At 41.4% G+C, this 22,784-nt stretch overlaps 2 protein-coding genes across 18 annotated transcripts in view; both read right to left on the reverse strand.

The window, feature by feature from the left end:
- The window catches only part of LOC6551603 (disks large 1 tumor suppressor protein), a 37,344-nt gene extending 16,187 nt beyond the window's left edge, over positions 1-21,157 (reverse strand). For 3 of the 17 annotated variants that reach the window (XM_015155402.2, XM_015155412.2, XM_026982961.1), the window contains exons 1-2: positions 1,771-1,836; positions 943-1,244 (exon numbers count right to left, since the gene is read on the reverse strand). In XM_015155402.2, coding sequence (XP_015010888.1) covers positions 943-1,029 — 87 coding nt within the window. In that variant the 5' untranslated portion in view covers positions 1,030-1,244; positions 1,771-1,836. Of the gene's footprint in view, positions 1-942; positions 1,245-1,630; positions 1,837-3,462; positions 3,634-3,878; positions 4,306-6,297; positions 6,411-8,072; positions 8,250-9,253; positions 9,379-13,948; positions 14,081-14,228; positions 15,170-16,544; positions 17,236-20,977 lie in introns of those variants that run through there. The other 14 variants (XM_026982956.1, XM_026982953.1, XM_015155401.2 and 11 more) reach the window with 12 other exon arrangements.
- Positions 21,158-21,822: 665 nt separating this feature from the next.
- Positions 21,823-22,480, reverse strand: LOC6551605 (mitochondrial import inner membrane translocase subunit Tim8). Its single transcript, XM_001977094.3, has 2 exons — positions 22,247-22,480; positions 21,823-22,163 (listed from the first exon to the last, which is right to left on the reverse strand). The coding sequence occupies exons 1-2, from the start codon at positions 22,331-22,333 to the stop codon at positions 21,987-21,989; spliced, it is 264 nt and encodes an 87-aa protein (XP_001977130.1). The 5' UTR covers positions 22,334-22,480; the 3' UTR covers positions 21,823-21,986.
- Positions 22,481-22,784: the final 304 nt, after the last annotated feature.

A 22,784-nucleotide genomic window follows, 5' to 3' on the forward strand; every position in this document is an offset into this window, starting at 1 on the left:
GAACCGTTGATCGAAGCATTAGAAAGAGACGAAGGAGTCTTTTCTTTCTATTACTTTTTTTTCTGCGGAGGCAATGCAAAGACGCCAAAATGATGACAACGCACCCAACTGTGTGAGTGCGAGTGTGCGCACAGTGTAGGGCAAAAGTATAGTTCCTATTGAAAGTTGCGGGGAAAAAAATGTAAATAGCCAATCAATAGCAATAACATAGGCGTTATAATGAACTTTGTGCACAATTGAATAGGAAAAATTAACTTGTATATAATTGGGTAAATTTGCATGCCATTCCTTACGATTCTTGAAAGGTAAAGAAATCCTAAAAGCTGCGTAAGTAAGTAGGTAAATGCAGAAGTAAGCCGTAAGCAATTCAACTTTTTGGGAACTTTGCGCATTTTTACATCGCACCACATTTAAACGAAAGTAATAGAAGTACATAAGTTTGGCACTAAAATCATGCCCCCAGCTGTTCGCACACTTGTACATACATATATCGCTATTGAATCGAGGAAAATCGGCTAGCTTTCAGTCCGTCTGCGAATTTGTTTTGAAAACCAGAGAGGAACACTATAGTCGTGTCTCGCGACTATTAGATACCCGTTACTCAGACAGTGAAGAACTAGATGGATTAAGTTATAAACAGCTTTTTGTAACAAACGTAGTCAGATTGACTTGGCTAATAATCCTGATCTATAATATACATACTTTAGAGTTCTTCTACATGTTACATACTTTTCAATGAACGTAGTATACCCTAAGACGAGTAGAGGGTACCATAAACCATGGAATCATCGCGCACTATATAGAGCGCAGATGCCCAGCTTTTCCTACATATGTGCATATATCCAACAGATATTTTTCTTGTTGGCAATATATCTACATCCATATGTATTTTACATACATACGCAGAGATGATAATAGATAGTAAGTAGGACCGATTTTTACCGAATCCAGATTGAAGAGCGACGAGACTTTCTTGATGAATCCGCCGCCGCTGCCGCCGCCGTCGCGCTTCTTTTTCCTCGTTGTCATATCGCAGCGGCTTTTGTTTAATTTATTTTATAACTTATTGTTATACTTGTTTCTTATTCTTATGGCGGTTCAAGGGTTAAAGTTACGGGCGCACACAAACAACAACAACAACACACGGGCAAATGCCGGCGCTGCTGCCTCTGCTTCCTCTTCTTCTTCTTGAACTCGATTCGTTACTATTTTATTTGCCGCCTGTGATTATCCAACTTTTTGCACTAGACAAACGAAAATGCACACAATTGCGAACTTAGTGGTTTACTTTTAAACATCTATATATTTAAATCGCACGCACGGCCGTGTTGTTTGTGTTTTAGCGATCGGGAAACTGAAAAGAGGCCGTCGCCGCCACCGAAACAACAAACACAACACAACACACGGAGACACACTAACACGCACGCACGTACGCACACTCTGTGCGAGAGAGGGAGAGCGAATTCTTTTTTTTTCGGTATACCGACTTCAATTTTCTCTCACTCTCTCTCTCAGTCTCCTTGTTTTGCTGGCATTTTTCCCCTCCGTGTCGATCGATAGGCGGCTATCTATCGTTATCGCTTGCGCAGGCGATGCTCGCTCCCTTTCCCACACTCCAGTTATATGTCACCGTCGTTGGTAATGCAGTGCCAATGACTCATAAACAATTCACTCATATTAAATTACTTGTGTTCACATATTTATTGCACAAAACAAAATAAACAAACAAAAAAATTAAGCGAGGAACCGAACGCGACGAAAACAACACACCCAACTATTAGAATCGATTTTTGCAGCTAGCTCGGCCTATCGATTGGCAACAGAGTGACCGCATGGTGATCGTCGAATTATACCAAAAAATACTAGATATATATACACTTATGTAAAATTTTTTAAAGCTTGTTTTTTAAACGTGATCAATATATAAAATGTCTTAATCCAACTATTGTTTTCTTGGCCTGCAGAAATAATCATAATGAAAACGTAAAATATAAGTCAATACAAACCATAAATCATCAAGGCAATAAAAACGTACAAACAAGTCAAATAAGAAGCGCAAAATGTATGTATATTTTTAATGGGATTTCACATGGTATGTTTCTTAAATCAAAATCAAATTTTATTTGGCAACTTAAAACATTAATCATAACCAAAACATGCATGAAACTTAAGCTTAAATTATAAATATGCTTGCTTAGATATTTCTTTACAATGTACCTCATTCGTTTCTAAACACAAATCAAACAAAATCGTGCACTAAAAACTTAGTATGTATAAACATCGTATGCTTTAATATAAAGAAAATGTGTTACGCCCGCCGTTGGCAGTTTTTCCGTTCTCGTTTCTATATGTACTTTTGCCTTCTGGCCAGGTTAGCTACAACGGGCAACAACAACACACCGGAAACGGAAATGGGCGACGCTTGGCCCACAAAAGCGAGGAGGCCGAGCGCCTTAAGCGTCTTAAGTAAGTAACGATTCGTTAAAAAGGCAGGAAAATGGGCAAAATGGTATAAAGGCGGATAAATACACTGGCGTGCTCCCAATTACACTGGCTTCACCATTGGCGATTTAAAATTGTGGGCGGTCGCGCCATCCGTGCCACATGAATAATTAAGCTTAAAATGCGGTTGCAGTATAACATGCAACTTAAAAAATCGAATTCAAATTCCATATGTTGTCTGAATATGGCACTTAATTCGAACTTTGAATCGATTCCTAACAGAAAACTAGAGCAATGTATTTATTATACAGCTACGGAATGGTAGTAAAAGGTGGTATCTTTGTACTCATGTCGGTCTCTCCATACTTTAAAAAAATATTAATAAAATGTATTAAATTTAGCTTAATCTAGCGATTTACTTTAAGAGATACGTTATGTGGCTTATGTTGTTTTTTAGCTAAGAACAATATGTAGCAAAACCGAATTTTTCAATTTTGTGATTGGAGAAATATACAACAAATATGAGCAAACCAATCAAATATCTTTTGGAATTTAATTAATTTGTCGTTAAAAGCCTGTTTGATTCTTTTGTGCAACCGCCAAAGGAAGTGCGGAAAATGAGAGCAGCCTCGCAAATGCGAACTAATGAATTTTATGGGCAGGGGCTAATTACACAGCCAGCTGTTTTCCACTTCCTTGGCTTTTTCGCAAGCTGGTTGCTGGTCGCCCTCGAGGACTTCTTCACGCCGGGAAAATGGTAGGGAAAACTAGGTGGACTCGAAAGCGCGCTTAAGCATTTTGGCTTGATTGCCGTTGTTAAGGCGAAGTTGGTAATGTTGGTGTTGTTGTTGGTGTTGATGTTGGCTTTGATGTTGATGTGGATGGAGGCTCACGAGGACTCGCTTGCGCTGGTGTGCGTTTGGGTATGTCTGTGTGAGTGACTGTATCTGTATCTGTGATTGCTGGCAGGGATTTTCAGCTGAGGCTGTTGGAGCATATGATTAAATTGCAGGAACTTACAGTCTGGGACCCGCTCCTAGATTTGGATCCCTGCTGCTGCTGCTGCGGCTGCGGCTGCTGCGAATTCTGCTGCTGCGGGGAGCGGGAACTGCGCTGCTGCGCCTGCTGCTGCTGCTCGGCCGTTGGCTCCTTGGCATTTTCCGTATCCGATTCGATGCGCATGCGCTGATTCTGCGAAAGAAAACCAAAGGGACCGCGATCAGTGTCAATATCGAAATAATCGATCAGTGTATCGATGTTATTATTAATGGCCACATTGTTGGCCACTGCTCATGATAAGATTCTGCCAACCATCCAGCTAACTTATATTTAAGCCTTACATCTGTGCATATTTTCAAAACCGCTATGCCTATCGAGAATCGCTTTTTATATATCGATAGGAAGCTGCGCGACCTTCGCCCCTGCCCCCCACTTACGTTGGCACAACAGCAGGCGTATCGCGAACCGATACCACCCCCCGATTCATTGTCCTTCTCGCTTTCCCTTTCCTTATCCTTATCCTTTTTCTGGCGTTCCCTGGATTGATGTTGATCCTGTTGTTGTTGTTGCTGTTGGTGGTGATGGTGTTGTTGTTGTTGCTGTTGTTGGGGAGGCGGCGCCGTCAATTGACGTCGACGTCGACGCATTCGCACCGGCGACCGCGAGCCAACATAATTTGAAAAGCGGCGCCTCGAATGTCGCACTATCGACACCCAGTCGATCATTTTTCACAGTGTGGTCGTGTCCAAGTTTCCCCCGCGATATGTTTTAGTTTTGTACTTATATCGAATAAAGCTCTCGTTTTATTTAAATCGGTGGGATTCGGCTGGTTTTCAGTTGCTCACTTTGTGCGTTTCATTTTATCTTAAAAATGAAATTTCAAATAGTTGAAAAATCTTGGTATGTGTAACACTTAAATGTATTCACAATTCGTTTTGTTTGGTTTATTTTGAATTAATTTGTATATTAATTTTAATATATTATTTTTGGTATTATCATGCTGTGCTGTAACTTAAAAGCATTTCGCAAAGTACTCAGCACAGTATAATGGGATGTCTACTTTTCCACTGAAGAGTTGCGATAGCAACAAGTTGGGTGCAAGCAGCCGGAAAAACGGAAAAGCTGGAACGAATGGAATTGAAATGGGCACACTCGTTGTCTTTGTTTGTTTTTCACCGGTTACACACACACAACAACAGATAAAAATCTGTTTGCGATTTCCACATTTGCTGCTCACAAATGGGACAAAAGCATATGTATACATATGTACATATGTACATAGAATGCTTTTTTGTAGCAAAAGTGTTTTGTTGGTGAATATTTTGAAAAAGGAACACATACAATTTATTAACCGGAATTAACTGATTCCGTTTGGTAGTGCTGAGTATTTTCCAAACTTGCCATGAGTCATTAATCATAATCATTTATTTTCTGCCAACCTTGTTTATTTGGTTTTCATTGAGAGAAAATTGATTTGTGATCACTCAGCCAGAATCAATATTTACATTTCAAAATGTATTATTTATGATCTGTTCATTAGTTTTGGTATTTTCAATGTTCAGATATAAAACAGCAACTCCAGATGATTTTTCACATTTTCAATTTGGTTTTTAGTGAGATTTTCATTGTTTTGGAGCAGAAAGTTCGTTGGGCATCGGATTTTTATGGAGTGTGTGCCAAGGTCCAAAAAGCGAATGCCGAATACTTTTTGTTTACAGACGGAGCGGAGAAACATGTGTTCTCATGTACGGATGTTCTAAATTCAAAAGATTTGGCCAGCGGTACGAAAATGCTCTCGAAACTAGCAGAGGAAATCAAAATCCAAAGCGCTTTTTGGCATGAAAGAAACGCAAGAAACGCCAAGCGATGCGAGCTGCCAAAATAAATAGATTGATATATTGTTCGTCTCATTTATGTTGTTTTCCTTGTTGCTTTAACGATGTTTTCCAATGCCAGACGGCCATGAATGAAAAACTCGGCGAGTGGCAGTGAAATAAACCGAAAAAAATCGGAAAATAGCAGGGAAACCAAAAGGGCTCGGTGAGTTCAAGCAAATGTATTCTTGTTCATCGAGACTATGGTTTGAAAACTAAATAGTTTCTAGCATACGCAAAATTCGTATTCATTTTGTGCGAAACTTCACACTAAACATAAACGTGTCAACCGTATGGCTGTGAATATCACAAATTCCAGCAATTAATTAAAGTAATGGCTCAATTAACGGCTGTGCGGGCTTAATCACTTTTCATTTGTGCCACCTGGTGGTGCTTTTAATTGGTGAGCGATTGCTGTTGGGCACGTGGGGCGTATACGTAATATTTGGAAGCATGCCTGATGTTGCTCATCCGCCCCGTTGTTCTCCTGCCACCTAGCAATGCCTCAAACTGGGCCTTGTTTTGTGTATCTTGTTCGTTCTTTTCTGTTTCCCCACTTGATGTGTACATTCTGTCTTTCAATTATGTAAAATGTTTGCTTTTTTGGCGCCAAAGTCGATGAGTGATGGACACGCATGTGGCAGAGGAACACGAAGGAAACTGGTGAAAATATTAGTGGGCCAACGACTGATAACAACGCCAAGTGGAAACAGAAATATGGACTTGATCACACAAAAAAAAAAAGAAGAACATAAGCTACTTTAATTTCTATTTCGAAGATATGTGGGCATTAAATAGCTTTATTTGAAGTTTTCTTAGCAAAATGCCAAACAAAAACGATTCGAATTGTGAAGCACAAGTGTTGGTGTTTTTCGTTTATATTTTGTTGTGTGTTGTGCCTGCCCACGGCTAACGAGGGTTAAACAGCGTCTGGAGGGTTAAAGGGTATTCCCCGCACCCACACACACACACGCACACACACACTGTGAGAAGCAGACAGTCACGCGCCGCTATGCAAAATTGTTGTGCGACTCGACGCGTCAACGGCACGACTGTTACTACCGCCTTTGCCGTTCCGTTTGCCGCTGCCGTTTTTCCTTTGCCATACGCCACACGCCACCCACCGTCGCCCCCTGAGCGCCACCACCACCAGCACCACCCCCTAGAGGAATGCCACACCAGACCAGACCACGCCAGACCCACGGGTCCATGTCCGTTCGCCAAAAACCGAGTGTGTTCGTGTGTTACCGCCTCTGTTGACGTCGCTGCCGGCGTCGCTGCCTCGGCGCGGCCAAACAAAAAAAACAAAAAAAATTAAATAAAAATAAAAACACAATACAAAAAAAAGTTGGCAACAAAATAGAGAGAGCGGCAAACGAAATAAGTAATAGAAACCTTGGGCAATCATTCATTGGTTAGCACTGATAACAAACATTTGCCGGCAGCATCCTTCAAACCCAAGACGGATTTTTCGAAGCGGTGCAGTCGAGCCTCGCTATGGGAAACGTTTCACAAAATATTGCAAGCAAACAACAAAAAGTAAGGTAAGTCCACTTCTTTGTGGCTTTTGTTTCATCAGTTTTGAATAAATTCTTAAGTAGCGTGCATAGAAATGCAACACAAGGTGTTCCAACTGCGAGGGCCCACTGTAGCCGCCAACAGCTTACCGTTCGTCTACCGCCTATCGCTTACCGTTGCCCGATTTGTGACGTGTACTTTCGTACACGTTTCGCTTTTTCGCCGTTCCAAATTCACGATTTCACGATTTCTGAATTTCACGACTCGACGACATGACGACCCTCCGATTTTTAGTACGCATGTCCCAGGCGACAAACAACAAAAAGCAACAACAATGCGGGCGCGAAAGGACAACAAACAAAGTAAATTGCCGCGCGGGCCGTGGGTGCAAGTGGGACGGCAACAGGCGGTGCGAGCGGGACGGCAGGCGAAAGCGAAAGGTTGGAAATCTGAGCCTTTGTGTCTGCTCCTCGTTTTTCTTTCCCTATTTTTTTTTTTTTAATGTGTAGGTATAGTATGGCAACATCAATCACCTCAAACGGAAACGAAAGGGATACGACTTGGGACTACCATCTAATGTTTCCCAATTTCGGAGTTTTATACTTATATACATGTTGTAATGTCTTGGTAGGGAGAACATCAGTGTTTTATTTCTAAGGCCAATTTAACTGATACCCTATAGATTGCAGCCTGCCCATTGAAAGGGGTTGTGTCCATATCCATTTAATTTCCCAGTGCCACAGTGCCACGGTTGTCACAGCCACTTAGGCCGCAGCCATTTGAGGGGACATCTGGGCGCAAGGACATTCAACCGCCTCGCTCTCGAGGATTGAGCACCACTCCCGCCCATTTCCAACCACTCGCCGCGTGCTTGGATCCTGGGACATGTTCAAGAGATTTCAATTAGCTACGGGGCCACCTAATGGCTGTGCTCTCGATTCTTTTTTGCATTAACTGCATGCATGGGGCTAAGTGGGGCTCCACCTTAATGGCACGGATATTAGCCTATATATTCGCCTTACTGAGATTTTCAGAACAGCTCAAGTGGTGTAAGGTCTCATACCCAAATAGGTAACTATAGTCGGCAGTAAACTAACTTGGTGATTGTAAATTGTAACAAATGTTAAATGATTTCCATCGGTATTGTTGAACAACTTAGCCCTGAGTTCGTGGCGATGGCAGATGGATATTTAGCATTTGATTATGATCTTAATGGGATGTATGCAGTGCGTTTCTTACCAAAATCTCTTCCAATTCACTCTTAAATGTTCTGCTGAGGGCCTCGGCCTGCGCTTGGGCACTCACATTATTCGCGATCTGATTCTGATTGAGTGCTGATTGGTTGGTTTGATTGGATGAGGCGTCGTTGTTAAACTCATAGGCGCAATTGCGATTTAGGTTTGAAGATTTGATAAACTGTGCGATTTTCGGGGATAGTAAGTTTTAGTAGTAGTAGAGTAGTAGTAGTAGTAGTAGTAGTAGTAGTAGTAGTATAAGTAGTATTAATAGTAGTATTAGTTGTATTAGTAGTAGTATTAGTGGTAGTATTAGTGGTAGTAATAGCAGTAGTATTAGTGGTAGTATAAGTGGTAGTATAAGTGGTAGTATTAGTGGTAGCATGAGTAGTAGTAATAGTAGTAGTATTAGTTGTAGTATTAGTTGTAGTATTAGTTGTAGGCGTGGAGTGGAAGAAGAGAAGAACAGAGAACAGTATAGAGTAGAGCAGATCGAGTGAGATGCGAACAACGACGGAAACGGAAAGTATATGCTCTTGGAACTTGAGCTTGGGTCTAGAAATAATCACGGGTTTCATAGGAAACTTAAATAATTGAAAGCAAAACTCTAAAAACAAGGTGAAATATATAGTTGCATACTTAGTGGCATAGTTAAAGAACCAGAGTAGCTAAAAGTCGTAAATAAGGCAAAGTCTAATAAAGAAGATTGAACAGATTAATAAAGGGTATATCAAAGTCGAAGAGGAGCAGGCCAAAACTCGGGCACTACAGATATATATCAAAGAAAATGCACTCTTGAAAGAAAGAATTGGAAACTCAAATGGCACACGCAAAACGGGGAAAGAATATATTTGAAAAAATCATCTAGATTCAAGAACATTTCAGAATAGAGAAAATTGTAACACTATGAAGGAAATATAAAAAGTACGGAAAAGTAAGGAAAACAAAGTGAAACTGGAGCAGCGTATAGATGATGACTAACTATGAACTAGGTAGATGCATAAGTAAGTATGTAATGATGTTGAAATGAAAATCTAAGATCGATGAAGATAAGTTCTCTAGTTGGGGTTACTTATTCATTCACATCTCCCCAGCACTAAATTTTAGCCCAAACACAAGGGTTTCTAAACAGTATATATAGCAATATAGAGTATATATAGAATATATTGATTCAATCCTACTCACATCGGCTATTTTGACTGCCTGTCCGTCCTTCTCCCATTTGGTTGCAATTTGCAAGGTTTCGGCTGTCTTTTGTTGTATGCTCTTCGAGTCATCCAATAATGTCAATTCATAGAATTCTTGTATATCTGAAATGGAAAATAAGCCACCATTAGTACATGAATTACAATATAAAATCTTAAACTAGTTTATTATATTTTTTCCTTTCAGAAAAACTGTTTACCTACAAAGATAAACATACTTGTGTGAGACAGATATCATTACAAAGATCTAATCTGCCTTTTATATTATATTTAATTCATTTGCTCTATTTCGCCGATTATCACAATGGGAAAGATATACATTTTACAATCAAAAATAGCTATATTTAATACATCATATCAACAAAAAGTTCTTCCCCTCGTATTGCAATATTATAAATATTTCAGTTTCCTTGAGTTTGCTAACTGTCTTTTAGTTTAAGATTTATCCTCTGCATGTCAATCTATTTAAAATATTCTTTCGGCGTTAATGACTAAGTATTTTCCCACATCCTGCAGGGTTTACTCGCTAATTAGTAGGCCCTCTAAATATTCCCTCGAGATCGTGTCGTACTTCGGCGAATTCTGAAATAAAAGACAAGAAGTTAGAATTTTGACCATATTATTGAAATATAAATGTGCTTACCTTGGAAATGATTTTATTCCGAGAAGAAACTCCATTCAGTGTGCAGTTTATTTTTTCAGACGTCGGTTTTTAATGCCGTTGTGTGGATATTTCCGATCCGAGGGCCACTAAATCGAATTGCGCTTGTTTGCCTACTCAGCGGAAAGGAAAAACCAGCTCAAAACCGAGCGAGAGTTGAGTAATTAAGTTCTTCACACCAGAACGGATTCTTGGATTGTGAAAACAAACAGGGAGCAAAAAATAGGGCACTGCGGTTAATAAAGTTGAACACATTGAATAACGACAACGAGCAACTGAAGTGCAGTCGAACGAATAAACAAACGGATCGAAAACTCTGTTGGCATATTGCAGTTAACGGGTAGTGCAAAAATACACTTCGAAAAATGCCGAAGCCAACTTCCAAATGACTAGAAAAATAGTTTCACTTAACGCACAAGTTATATGACTTAGATGATATCTGATGATGATATCTTTGATGATATACATATACCACTGATATTTTATCAATCCCTAAATATATTTGATACGAAGTTAAACCCAATAAGCTTCATTGCTTCATAAATATTCGAGTATTTAAGCCTCCAACCAGCCAGCATTAAATTCACAGGCTCCGTCGACGTGAAAAGGGCGTTAGTTGTTAGCTTAGTGCAGTGTCATAAAGGCAGTGAGCAGCTTTGCCCGGAAAGCGGAAATCAGAAACTGTCAGAATGCATCTCGAATGCACACATTTCAATGCAAACTGACGCCGCCACTGACAGCGAAAGGGGCGTAGGGGCGTAGGGGCGTAGGGGGGCGTGGCAGTGCTTATACGGACATACAATATACCCATATGCCGCTGCCAATATGTTTCGCTTCAACAGCAGTCAAGTGGCCCAAATGGGGGAAACTAAAATCCGACTTTTCAGGGGGAAAAAAAACAAAATTGAAACGAAATCCATGGCGCCCATTTAATTTCCTGCGCCCCGAAACAGGACAGCCCGAACGAGCGAGCGAGACAGCTGGTAGAGCGAGAGGGAGCATGGAATTCCATGGGGCATTGCTATGCCACCAATATCGCAGGGAAAAGTGCGCGCAGTCATTGAAATGTGTGTACATAAAGTACAGCTCACTGGGAAACTAAAGGTTTCCCTGGGGAAGTTCGCAGGGCAATTTAAAATGGCATACATAAAATATATCACCACACTAATATTAATCAAGCCAATATACATATATTGTAACAAGCTGCAAATGCCTAAAAACAAAAAAAATATTTCATTGCGATTAGTTTCGACATGTATATGAAAAGAAGTAGCTTAAAATTTGTAAATCCTGAAAATACAATCGCCTGCATTTTAGCGGGCGACCACTGTACATGTTATGCAATCGATTCGGCCACTTGAACCCAAAATGAGTTATCGAATGCTTTGGAATGCTTCCTGAAAATGCCCTTTTAAGCATTGTTATTTTTCCCCCCAATATTGTGCCTTCAATTTGTGCTCTGCATGGGTTTCCACGGTATTTGTGTTTGTTTCATTTTTATTGCGGCCACATTTTTTAGCTGGCCTCAGCTGAATGCCAATGGCGATGAAAAAGAGATGCTAAACTTCAGGTTACGCCATCTCTCTCTTTATCTCGCCGTGGGGAATTCCAGGCAATCGATAAGACCCCTCAAAAGTATCCACAATATATTTGCATACGTATGTGTGTATATGTATATAATCTACAATTGTAGTGAAGATAATAGTGGCGATTTTAGTTACCAATAAGATTGTTTAACATAGCCAGTAAGTAACCGAATTATGGTAAAGTGAGATAGTTTTCGAAATGAATAGCACAAACTTGTTACAGTTTATTTCACGTATGGTGGTGCTATTATTTTAACCGCACTTGTACTACTCGCATACGTATACAGACGTGTATGTAAATGTAAGTGTGCGGCAGATGATTCGAATTCTAGGCCAATTAAATAGGGATTTCGCCCGCACATGGCTCCTCATGACCTTTCGCAACCCCACACAACCCCGGCGCATCCATATCTGTATCCTACACTTCAACTTGAGTGCCAATTGTGGTGCCTGTGCAGCACTGAGAGCCAAAACTATAGAAACAGCAAACTCGGATGCTCAAAACATAGTTTGTCTAAGGGTATTACTCATCCGCAGTGTTATCCCAATTTTTGGCAATGCTTTCAAAGGCAATTCAAATGTTTTCAGTGTGATAGCAGCATAACAGATTCAATGCAAATCAGTTCAACAAAGGCGGGAAAGAGACAGACTGGCCGTGGGAACGAGACAGATAGAGGCTGGAACCTAACCTCAAGTTTAATATTATACCCCAAACACACCAACACTCACACGTTTCGTGTGTTGGGATGCGGCTAATACCTTGTTAATTATTTCGCACGCACACACATACATACACAGCTGAAATTCCCTGGGGTGGACCTGAACTGTTGCTTGATTTCAAGGCTGTGAACTGCGTTTCTTTAAATATGGTTTAACCTTCGGTTTGATTTTGTTGAACTTTGTTCGCGAAGGCGCAGAGCGACGTGACTGATCATGCTTTGTCGAAGTGTGACCATGCTAGTGTTTGAATTAAGGTCCACCCTCCTGTTTGGCCATACAAAAGCTCCTGTTTTCTAACGTGTCACGTGTTTGGCTTGTTTGCATTTGAGTTTGTGTGTGCTTGTTAGCCGTTTAACATTTCTGACACGCCAAGCGCAGCCACTGAAACTGTAACGGTAACGGGAGAAGAGGAAGCACCAGCGGGATACGTTGAAGAAGAGCCAGAAGAATAGGAAGAGTCGAAAGAGGGAGCGGACTCAAGCGAAACGAAACGAAAAGGATTATGCAACTGCCACTGACAGCGGGCAACACAATTTGCACCCAGGGGTCCAATAGAAAGGGACGGGGCCATAGAGCGAGAGGGCCACAGGGGACTAGAAAGAGATGGAGCGCGGCGGTAGAGCAGAACTTTTGCAAATTATACAACAGGCAAGCCCCGCAAAGCAGACAACTGCAGACCAACCGCCCGTCTCGAAATGGATGGACATATGGACAGGGTGAGATGAGAGGCGGATACGTTACTAAAAAGAGATGGGCGAGAACAAAAAAATGTACAGCAATCAGTGCTGCCGAAAATCCAAAAGTAGCTAAGAGCTAATCCAGACAAAACTGTCAAGTGAGAAAAACAAGCTGTCAAATGTTGGGCAGATAAGTGCCAATATATGAACTGCTTCAAAAAAGTGCCTGAATGTAGAATGATTCGAAAACAATAGCTGGCAAACTTACTTTTCCTAATAAGAAGCATCTAGCTATCATGATAAAAGGTATTGCTAGATCTTAGGCTTCTTAAGCTTCAGACTACATATGTGTAGATTATGGGGGAAACCAACAAGTTGGAAATGAAAATCAGTGGTTTCTGCGCCAGTAGCCCAAATGCACTCCATGTTGCACCTGGAGAGCTAATCAAGCCTACTATCGACCCTTTTGGGTAACCAGAGTCGGTAAAAAAAAAAGCTGAATTAGCCGCATTACTATTGGACGCCTGCTGTTTCCATTGCTGCGCTGCTTGGGCTGTTTGACCTAAATCCTATGCAATATTATCGTTTTGCTGTCGCTGTTGGTGCAATTCCCTTTGTTGCTGTTTGTGTGCACTGCTTGTCAAGTGAAAATAATTTGCAGCGAGAAGGAGCAGACTGCAAAATCGATAGGCGATAGGCAACTGCATAGATAAGAACTACTTTTCAAGGATCTTTCTGGCTCATCAACTACTTTCTAACAATCTTGGCACACAGTTGGCAACTTTGTTTGAGTTTAAAGTTGCAGAATCAATACACGATGATGAGCTTGGTTAAGGGTCTTTCTCATATCTAACTTGGTGAAACTTATCTAGCACAGTGGCCCATATGAAATTGCACAACGGATTTCACATGAATGCATCCCACCTAGTGCTTAATTATTTCGATATTTTTGAAGGTAAACTTACGAGCTATTTGTATCAAAGTTGTATGACATTTTCATCGATTTTATCGATGCGTTATCGATTACTCACCTAACAGCGCTTGAAACAAGCGAGATTTAAATATGCGTATAACGCGTTCGATTGCAATGCGCAACGCCCGATCCTGCGGCTCAGAAAGTCTCGCGTGGTAGTCCTCGAGCAGCTCGAGAGCCCGATGAGCTTCTGAAAAATACAGAAAATAATATGGTTAATACACATGTTCACAGTCTCGTTTACATTTTATGGCTTTATACGAATTCGTCCCAAAACCCCAAGGCATTCACTCCATTTCCCCACTGATCTGATATAATTTATGGAGTTTAGGGCCTACTTTGTATATCCGCAATCCGCTCCTCCTCATCCTGACTGATCTCCAGACCCGCTTGTCCGAAGATCGTTGACCAGAAGCCCCTCTCGGAGCCCGGATCCGAACCACTTTCCCCAGCCGTGTCCTGAATATGGGATCTTTGCTTGGGCTTTGGCTTCGGCTTGCTTTTGGCCTTCAACTGCACTTCCGACTGCGATTTCTCAAGACTTTCCCGCTCGAGAGTCTCGATCATGGTGCGAAATCTGCTCAGTTCCATGCGCAAGCCCTCGGCACTGTGTCGACTCGATGAAGAGACGGAGAGTCCTGAAATGCCGGAAAAGAGGCGACAACGGGCGGCGCCCGAGGAAGAGGACGAAGGACCCTCCCACTCATCGCGCGAGGCGTCGCTCTCGGACTTCTCGAAATACCCAGACTCCACATCCGGCGTTCGAACCATCGAAGTGGAGGACAGCATGTGTCCGTACTCCAGCAGATCCTGGGCGGAGTAGAAGCATTCAACGGACTCGCGGACACTATCGCGCAGGGAGGTTGGACACTTCAGGGGTTCGGGATCGGTTTCGGTAAGGGTCTCCATTTGGTGTGCCCTTTCCGGTTGCGATTCCCTTGCCATATCGCTATCTTTGCTGGCTACTGCCACCCGATTGGTATCATCGATTTCTTCGGGCACTTCTACGGCTTCCGCCGATGACTGAACCAAGACGACCAAAGGTGTCTGGTCTGCTGATTGTAACTGCGCCTTCTTCTGCGGCAGCAGGCACTCCTCTTCGGGCTCCTCGTCCTCATCGTCCGCCGGCGAGGAGTCCTCCGCCGGCTCATCATCGTCGTGGAACGTCTTGTCATCGCTACTGAGCAGCCCCTCGTTGGGATCGCTGCTCTTCTCCCGCTCCGAATCCGTATCAGAGTCCATTCCAAGGACCAGCCAAGAGACCACTCTTCTTGCCCAAGTGCCGCACTCAACTGGCCCGACTTTTGAGCTCTATAATGCCATAGTTCGGGGCTGCTACCGCCGAGAAATCAATAAAGATTGACGCCTTTCAAACATTTTTCTCCTCTTGTCGGGCCCCAGTTATTCCCCTTTTATGTTTCTGCAAATATTCGTCTCTGCTGTGTAAGTTGGGTGCCTAAAAATGGCATTTATACAACTGAATACTCTTTGGATGTTGCTTTTATTTGAAATACAATACAAATTCCAATTGCTAATTGCTTAAATTGGAATAAGATTTCATCTGAATAACTCATTCAATTTGGAGCTCCAAGTTCCAAGCCGCATGCTAATTTTCTAACATTTTCTCAGCATAGCTGAAGAGTTTTTAACAGAACTACAAGTATAGTGAAAAATTGCAAGCTGTGGAACGTTTTGTTGCGCATAGTTTGATGTCCCCTTTCGGAGAGGTCAGGGGTCAAACACCATCCTGCCGCTGGTTGACATTCGGGCTGCGTTTGCCAAAAAATTAAACACATAATTTATTATTATAATCAAGTGGCATTATGGTCCCAAACACACACATACAGTTTAATGTCCCCAGCACGCGTCAAACGGCGACGTTGACCTTCACTGACGATTTGCGAGGCTGCTGGCAGCGCTTTTCCCCCGCCCAATTGCCCATTTCCCAGCATTTCCCCTGCGGCTTTCCCCCATTTCGTTTCATTTCGTCTTTTTGTTGCCCATTTCAGTTGGCCAAATATGATTTGTATGTGACATAATCAAATAAAATTCTTTGTCTGCATTAATTCAGTTTTTTTAGTTATTTTTTAGTGCTACCAAAGCAGTGGGGCGCATTGTTTGTATGGCCAAAAGTGCCATCAAGAGTAATTAGAAAGAGCTTTGCAGTTTTGCAACAACTTTGCGCACCCAGAGAAAGTTAAATGATCTACTAAAATTACAATTGAAAAACTAACGCCAACTTTCCCGTGCTTCCCATCTACTATATGGTATTTAAAACTTTCCCAGCAAATCAATGCAGTTTTGCATAAGCTCTTTTACTATTGTTTAACTTTGTGCGAGGCTAATTTAGGCTATTTTATTTTTAAATTTGTTATGCATATAATTACGTAAAATGTGATTTTATTATTTGGTAATGCTTGAAAGCACTATTCAGCTGTTTTAAAGTTAAGCGAACAGAGGCTTGTGCAAAGTTTTAGAGTTTAAACTACTTCTAAAATTGCCAGCAAGTTTTCTCTGTCCGCCATTCATAAGGCAGTCAATTGAATGGATTTCCACGTAATGCCAAAGATAGATATATAGAACAAAAAACGGGGAGGAAGTGAGTCGGGGGAGAGGAAAATGCGGATCGAATAAAAGTGCAATTTTTCGCTTACCTTGCTTTTTCACTGGCATTCTGTGAGCGGTGTTTCTGCTACTATTTATGGTGGTGCTGGTGGAAATGGCAGCGGAAATGGCGGTGGTGCAGCAGCTTTGAGTGTGGTTCAATGCCGCCGAACTGGGAAAAGCGTGGGTCGCAATTTTGAGAATTTACTGGAGTCGCTTTCGAGTGGAAATGTGCGGGGAAGTCGCTTTGGCTTTTCCTTTAGTCCTCCTCCTTTAGTTCTGCGGGCACATATACATATATATTTGATATATACATATACTATCCGTGTGTAGCTAGTACTATTTTGCTGTGTTATATGTACAAATATTGTTATTCTTTGGCTTTCGAACGAAGTTGGAGATTTGTTTGTTTCTTTTTAAAAATTTTTTTAATTTTGCGCTTTCAGTTTGTTAGTGTTTTTTTTTTTGTTTGTTTTAATGTATTTTTCGTTTTCTTGGGCAGCTTTGTGGTTACATTGACGTGTGCGTTTCTCTCGATTTCTTAGCGAATTTCACATTTCAATGGCTCCTCGTTCACTTTCGGTTCTGTAGCATTTATATTGCACTTTATATTGCAATGCGACTATCATCGAAATGTCGTACTTTCTGCGTCACAACACAACACCAACACAAAAAAAACTCAGATCGTTTACTTTTCTTACTTTTCGGTCACTTGATTTGATTCTATATTGCATTCACCATCTGAAAGTCGAAGAAAACAAGAGAAGAAGGTTTGAGAAACAATGCTCCATTCGATTTTGTTCGTCAGAACCCATTTTGTTGTATAATCATAAAAAAATTACGAAAATTGCAGACACACACGGGCGCAGTTGAATGCGCTTCCGATTGCAACGAAATGGGTACAGTGGTAACTCGCTGTGGCGCATTTCGCATCTAAAATTGTCATGAATCAAATAAATGCGCAATTTTCTAAATAAATTACAATTTAAGGCGTAATAAGAACGTCCAAAAATATTATAACACCCAGATTTTCGTTATCGAGCGACCACTGTTGCGGGTTTTTTTTCAGACACTCATATTTGGGAAATAAGAAAAATTGAATAGCGTCGCGGCGATGTCGAAATTCTCGTCTGGCCGTTTGTTTCGCGATCGCCATTGTCGAGCTGATTTTATTCACATATTTTCGCCAGTCTGTGTGAGTGGCTGGCTGCTTTTTGCTTTTCTGCTATTTCAGCTAAATGTTTTTTATTTCTGCCATGCAGTTGATCTAGTTTCACTCACAGCAAACCAAAAAAAATGAAAAAAAGAAGCACATCTAAACAAGAGAAGCAACTACAGTGACTGTAGAGTTGAATGGTCAAAGTTCAGTCTTTTCAGTGCGTTTGCCCTGTTAACTTGTTACATTGGCCAGGTCGAAAGCCCGAAATTTCGCACACCCGCACCGCACACAGACACACGTCCAACTGAGGCAATAACGGTGCTCTGCTTTTGGCCCTCAATCGCCCGCCCCTCCCCCCCCCCCCTCCGTTGGCCACGCTTTCTCGTTCCGATTGAGAATCCCGAGCGATTCTCGAGCGCCGCTCGACGGACCAACAATTAGTGCCAGCACATATACACCGGATACCATGCCATATAGCAGATGTGCGATATGTGTACGAGTATCTATCTGTTTGACTGCTTGAATGCCTCCCTACTCCTTTCCGCAGGACAACTGCAGCCTCTTGTGCAGTTTTTGGTCAATATCTGAGCGAGCCACTGGGAAATTCTGTCTCATTTGGAAGTGGCATAAATTCAGCTAAATTGTACTTATGAAACAATTGTATATGAAATATGGATATGAACTGAGAACTCCAAGTTATTATTTTGCCTTTGCTGTTCTATGCTGAATATATGCTTACATATGAACACTATATTTACATTATTCCTAAACAAAACAAATACTGCTCTACAAGCGATTTCATCAAACTCTGGCCAATTTGTTTACAGATAAAACAAATAAGCCAAGCACACAATTCAGATTCAGTTAGGGCAGTCCCGACATTGAAAATTAACAGGAAACCAAATCAAAATAATTATAATGTGGGCGATGAGCGAAGAAACAAACTTTTCAATTATATAGAGCCTTGGCGTATTGAATACTTTGTCTAATTGAAAACAAGTGAAAACAAGCGTTTTCAAAGGTCAAATCAGTTTAAGTATATGTAACTATGCAATTTCCTTCGACGGCAATGACTGACTGTTGAAAATTACGAAATAAATTGCCATAAATATCAAGGAAGTGTCCGGGCCGGCAATCCTAACTGCCGGGAGTCCATTATTTTGACAGACAAGTCGGGATCCTCGGGTTACTGGGTCTCTATTAGAGGGAAAGCCATCGGGAACAGGCACTTTGATTAATGTTGTGCACGTCAGTGACGCGAATTACTTAAAAAACCATTGAACAACCAGGCGGGTCAACAACTAGACGAAACGGCGGAGGGCGGGGTAGGAAGTGGCAACGGGGCAGGCGGAAAAGCTCAACTAACGACTGGAAACTAGGAAACGCGCATCGACAAAGACAGCAACAACAACGAGCGTAATAATAAGAATAATAATAATAGTAACAGCAACAGCCACAGTGGGGCTACGATGGCTGTGGGTTCAATCACCTTTGGGAATTACGTACCGGTTATTATGGTTATTATTATTATTATCCTGCCCACAGTCGTACACAGTTGGCCTACACACAAGAACGCGAGGGTAGCGAAGTGAAATGTATACTTCGAGTTGATAATCATATAATACATATATCCAACTGAATAATATAATACAAGCCTTTTGTTCTGTACCAAAAGAACGCCTTTAATTCGCTGCACTTGTATTCCAAGTAGCTAAATGTCAAGGTTTGTTTTAAATTGACGCCCCTTTTCTCGCGGTGTACCTACGCTCTGTTTGATTTAGTGAGTGAGTTGGATTTCTATACGTTTAATTTATGTGCGTCATTTGCTTCCTATTTTTAATGTCTTTCGGCCGCTTGAAGTACTTTTTCTTATATATTTTTTTCTTTTTCAGGCGCACACACGTCGTATAATTGATATGCATACTATCGCACACGCTCGTATGTGTACAATTGTATTGCCTATTTTTATGGTCCGCGAGTCCTGTTTAGTGTGCGTGTGTGCGTGTGTGCGCGTGGTACAGTGAACGCTGGCCTGGCGAAAGGTGACGAGTGTGTAATTTATGTGTTTCATATGCAATACAATTGAGTCAATTGGCTAAGTCGGGGAATTATCGAATTAATATCAAAATTAGGTGCATATCATATATGCGCTACCTTGCCCACTCTTCTAAATGATGATTATTGCCATTTAGCTAAATGGTAAGTGCATGAAGCAGTTTCCCTTGTACAGCGCGTTCACTGTAGCACACATAAGCACTTCTGCGGACACGCGCGCATACAAACGCATTCACCTGCTGCAGGCGGGAACCCAGAAAAGTATGCAGCAGAAAGGAGAGCATATGCAATAAACACTCTATGCCACACACACACACGCGCATTTGAGACACACGCTTGCAGCGAGATATTAACCGTTACGGATTGACGTTCGCCTGGCGGATTTTTGACCTTGACATGTCGCCCGTGGTTGTAATTGTAGTTGTTTTCGGTGGACCGGAGTGGCGAGCATGTCAAAAACTGGAGGAAAATCGGAGAAAATCGAACGGGGGAGCGGGCGGAAAACTGGGTCGCAGATAGAGGTGGTCATTAATTATTCAGTCGCAGCATAATTATTCGACCGTTGTGGTGTGCGTGTTATTTATAGACTAGCCAAAACGAAACAAAATACAAAAAAAAACCACAAACTCAGATACTACAATAAAATAATACACACATAATGTATGCACAAAGGCGGAAGAGAGACAGAGCGACGGCGAGGGAGAGCATGTGGAAGAGCGAAAGTGAGAGCGAGAAAGAGCGAGAGAGCATCGTAAACTTATTAATACCAGTACCACACATTGAACCGAATCCCCGTTATTGCAAATTTCCCCCCTCAAGCGTATAAAAAAATGGATGCTGTGAATTATGTATGCTCCACACACAAAAACACATACACACCTATTGCAACTGCAGTGTTTTCACACCGAAAAAAAATCAGCTGGCTGCTGTACCGTTACGCTCACACACACACACACACGTGCCCTTTCGGCAATTATTTGACTTTTCCTGTACTTTCTTTATATCATCATCTGTATTTACAACAACATCCCCTGCACACACGCATACAAGTGCAAGCAGGAGGACAACCACCACACACACACACAGATAGGAGAGACAAAAAAAACTAAAAGGTTCAACGTTAAATAAGTTTAATGTCCCTTTTTTAGTCCTGCAGGCAAATCAAGGTAAATTTTCGTGTTTCTTCACTTGATCCTTTTCACGTTTTTCGGTTTTTCATCTGCACTTCACCGACACCGACTGTATTTCATGCTACACACGCACACGTACACACTCACTGACAAAAAGGACATGCGTTTGGCACAGCCTTCGGGCATTTTATGTTTAATATAAATAAGTAGCGGCAGCACGTTGGAGAATTTATATTACGGGTTTCTGCTCTGCTCACGGGAACACTAGTTCTAGTTGGGAACAGTGTGGCCAGAGGCGCGCAGCGTGTGCAGCCCAATTAGAAGTCCTGGGCAAAAGTTCGAAACGAGCGCGGGAATAGCTCTGCAAATATTGTTGTCTGCACTTCAGGATTCAAAAGCAAAGTTTTAACAATAATAGAAACATTTTATTTAGAAAATGGCAACTATATTTGTGCGGTAAAGGTCGCGTAAATAGCCATGCCAGTTGTATACTTATCGATATGTATTTATCGAATGGCAGCACTATATCTATCGATATTTAATTGCAGTTATAAGTTAAACAAGCAAATAAGAATTTAATTTAAGTATTGAATTTTAAGCCCTTTTTCTGTCTTCTAGATGGCAACTAATTAATTATTTAAAGTCATTAAAAATAAACCCACTTTAGTTTAGACTCAACTACTTATTTAATATATGTAGTTTCCTAAAAATAATGTGGTCCAATTTTAATTGTTGGGAATAACTGCAGTAAACCTAAATAAGTTTATCTTTGAGGCAAATTCACATTCTACATAACATTTAGCCAGTTTTTGCAATATTTCATCATTACAAAAGGAGCGGGTCAGAAATGATTACAGCACAATGCATTTTAAACATACAAAACGAAAGATGTATTTATTTTTGGTACGCTAGCGTCAGGCCGTCCAAACGATTGAGTTGTCGTACAGGATTTAAGTTTGTTTCGGAGACTGAATTACGGATTTCGGGCGGGTCACATTCTTCAGATGGCAGCGGCGAAACGCAGCGCGGAAAAAAAAGTGCTTACATGATAATTTTTTGTTTAGAAATAGCTTTAACAGTAGGACAGTAGTGGCGGAAGCCCCTCGGAATCAGATATCCAGATCCCGGTGTCGGGGATGTGGACACCTCTACAGGTCGCCGCCGCCGCGTTTTTGGAGCATCTGAGCGAATCGCTGGGTGATAAGCAGCGATGTGTCGATGAAGCGGTCGACGCAGTTGCTCAGGCACGTCTCGGTGGCGTGGTCCAGCTTGGTGCTCGGCTTCCCGATGCACTTCTCCCAGCAGATCTCGTTGAACTCATGTATCTGGCGGGGATTACAAGTGGCGGGGGTCATATTGTTATGATTACGAACCGATCGGTGGCAACTGAAATTTGTATGGAACTCACCTGCGCGTTGACCTGCGCCTTCTCTTTCTCGATCATGAGGAACTCCTGCAGCTCCTTGTCGTTGCCGGAAACGTCAAAATCGGACATCTTGTGAATTTCAGTGAACAATCTGCAAATCAACCGGGGTCCGGAATTAAATATATTTTAAGGTTTGAGGTTATATAAACGGCAGTGACAGCTGTGACCAGTGGAGTCGAAAATCGATGTGTATTCGATAGAAAAACTAATCGATGCTAGAAATGCCTGGAATAATGCACTGTTCGCACTGCTTTCACATATATATATGAATAAAATATAACATTTTCCACCATTGTATTGCAAGTAATAGCTTTTTTTTGGTATCCTATTTTTGTTATTTTTGAACCAAAAACTAAGTTTACAAAAGCAAAAGCAAAAGCAACATGCGAATGTATAGCAAAAACGGTATACCATTTTGAAGCTTTGTTTCATCTATTAAAAGCGAATATTTTTATGCCGTCAACAATATTTTGAAAGAATTTAATTCTAAGGAATTTAAATTAAAAAGAATTTAGTCGTT

Source organism: Drosophila erecta, unplaced genomic scaffold (assembly GCF_003286155.1).
Source record: "Drosophila erecta strain 14021-0224.00,06,07 unplaced genomic scaffold, DereRS2 tig00000279-arrow-arrow-pilon, whole genome shotgun sequence".
Classification (NCBI taxonomy): Eukaryota; Metazoa; Arthropoda; class Insecta; order Diptera; family Drosophilidae; genus Drosophila; species Drosophila erecta.

What these genes read in the sequence shown, in the direction of transcription:
- LOC6551605 (XM_001977094.3), bottom strand. Translation starts at nt 22,333, where the DNA reads ATGTCCGATTTTGACGTTTCCGGCAACGACAAGGAGCTGCAGGAGTTC. An exon ending in AGGCGCAGGTCAACGCGCAG is followed by an intron (nt 22,164 to 22,246) that starts GTGAGTTCCATA and finishes AATCCCCGCCAG; the next exon opens with ATACATGAGTTCAACGAGAT.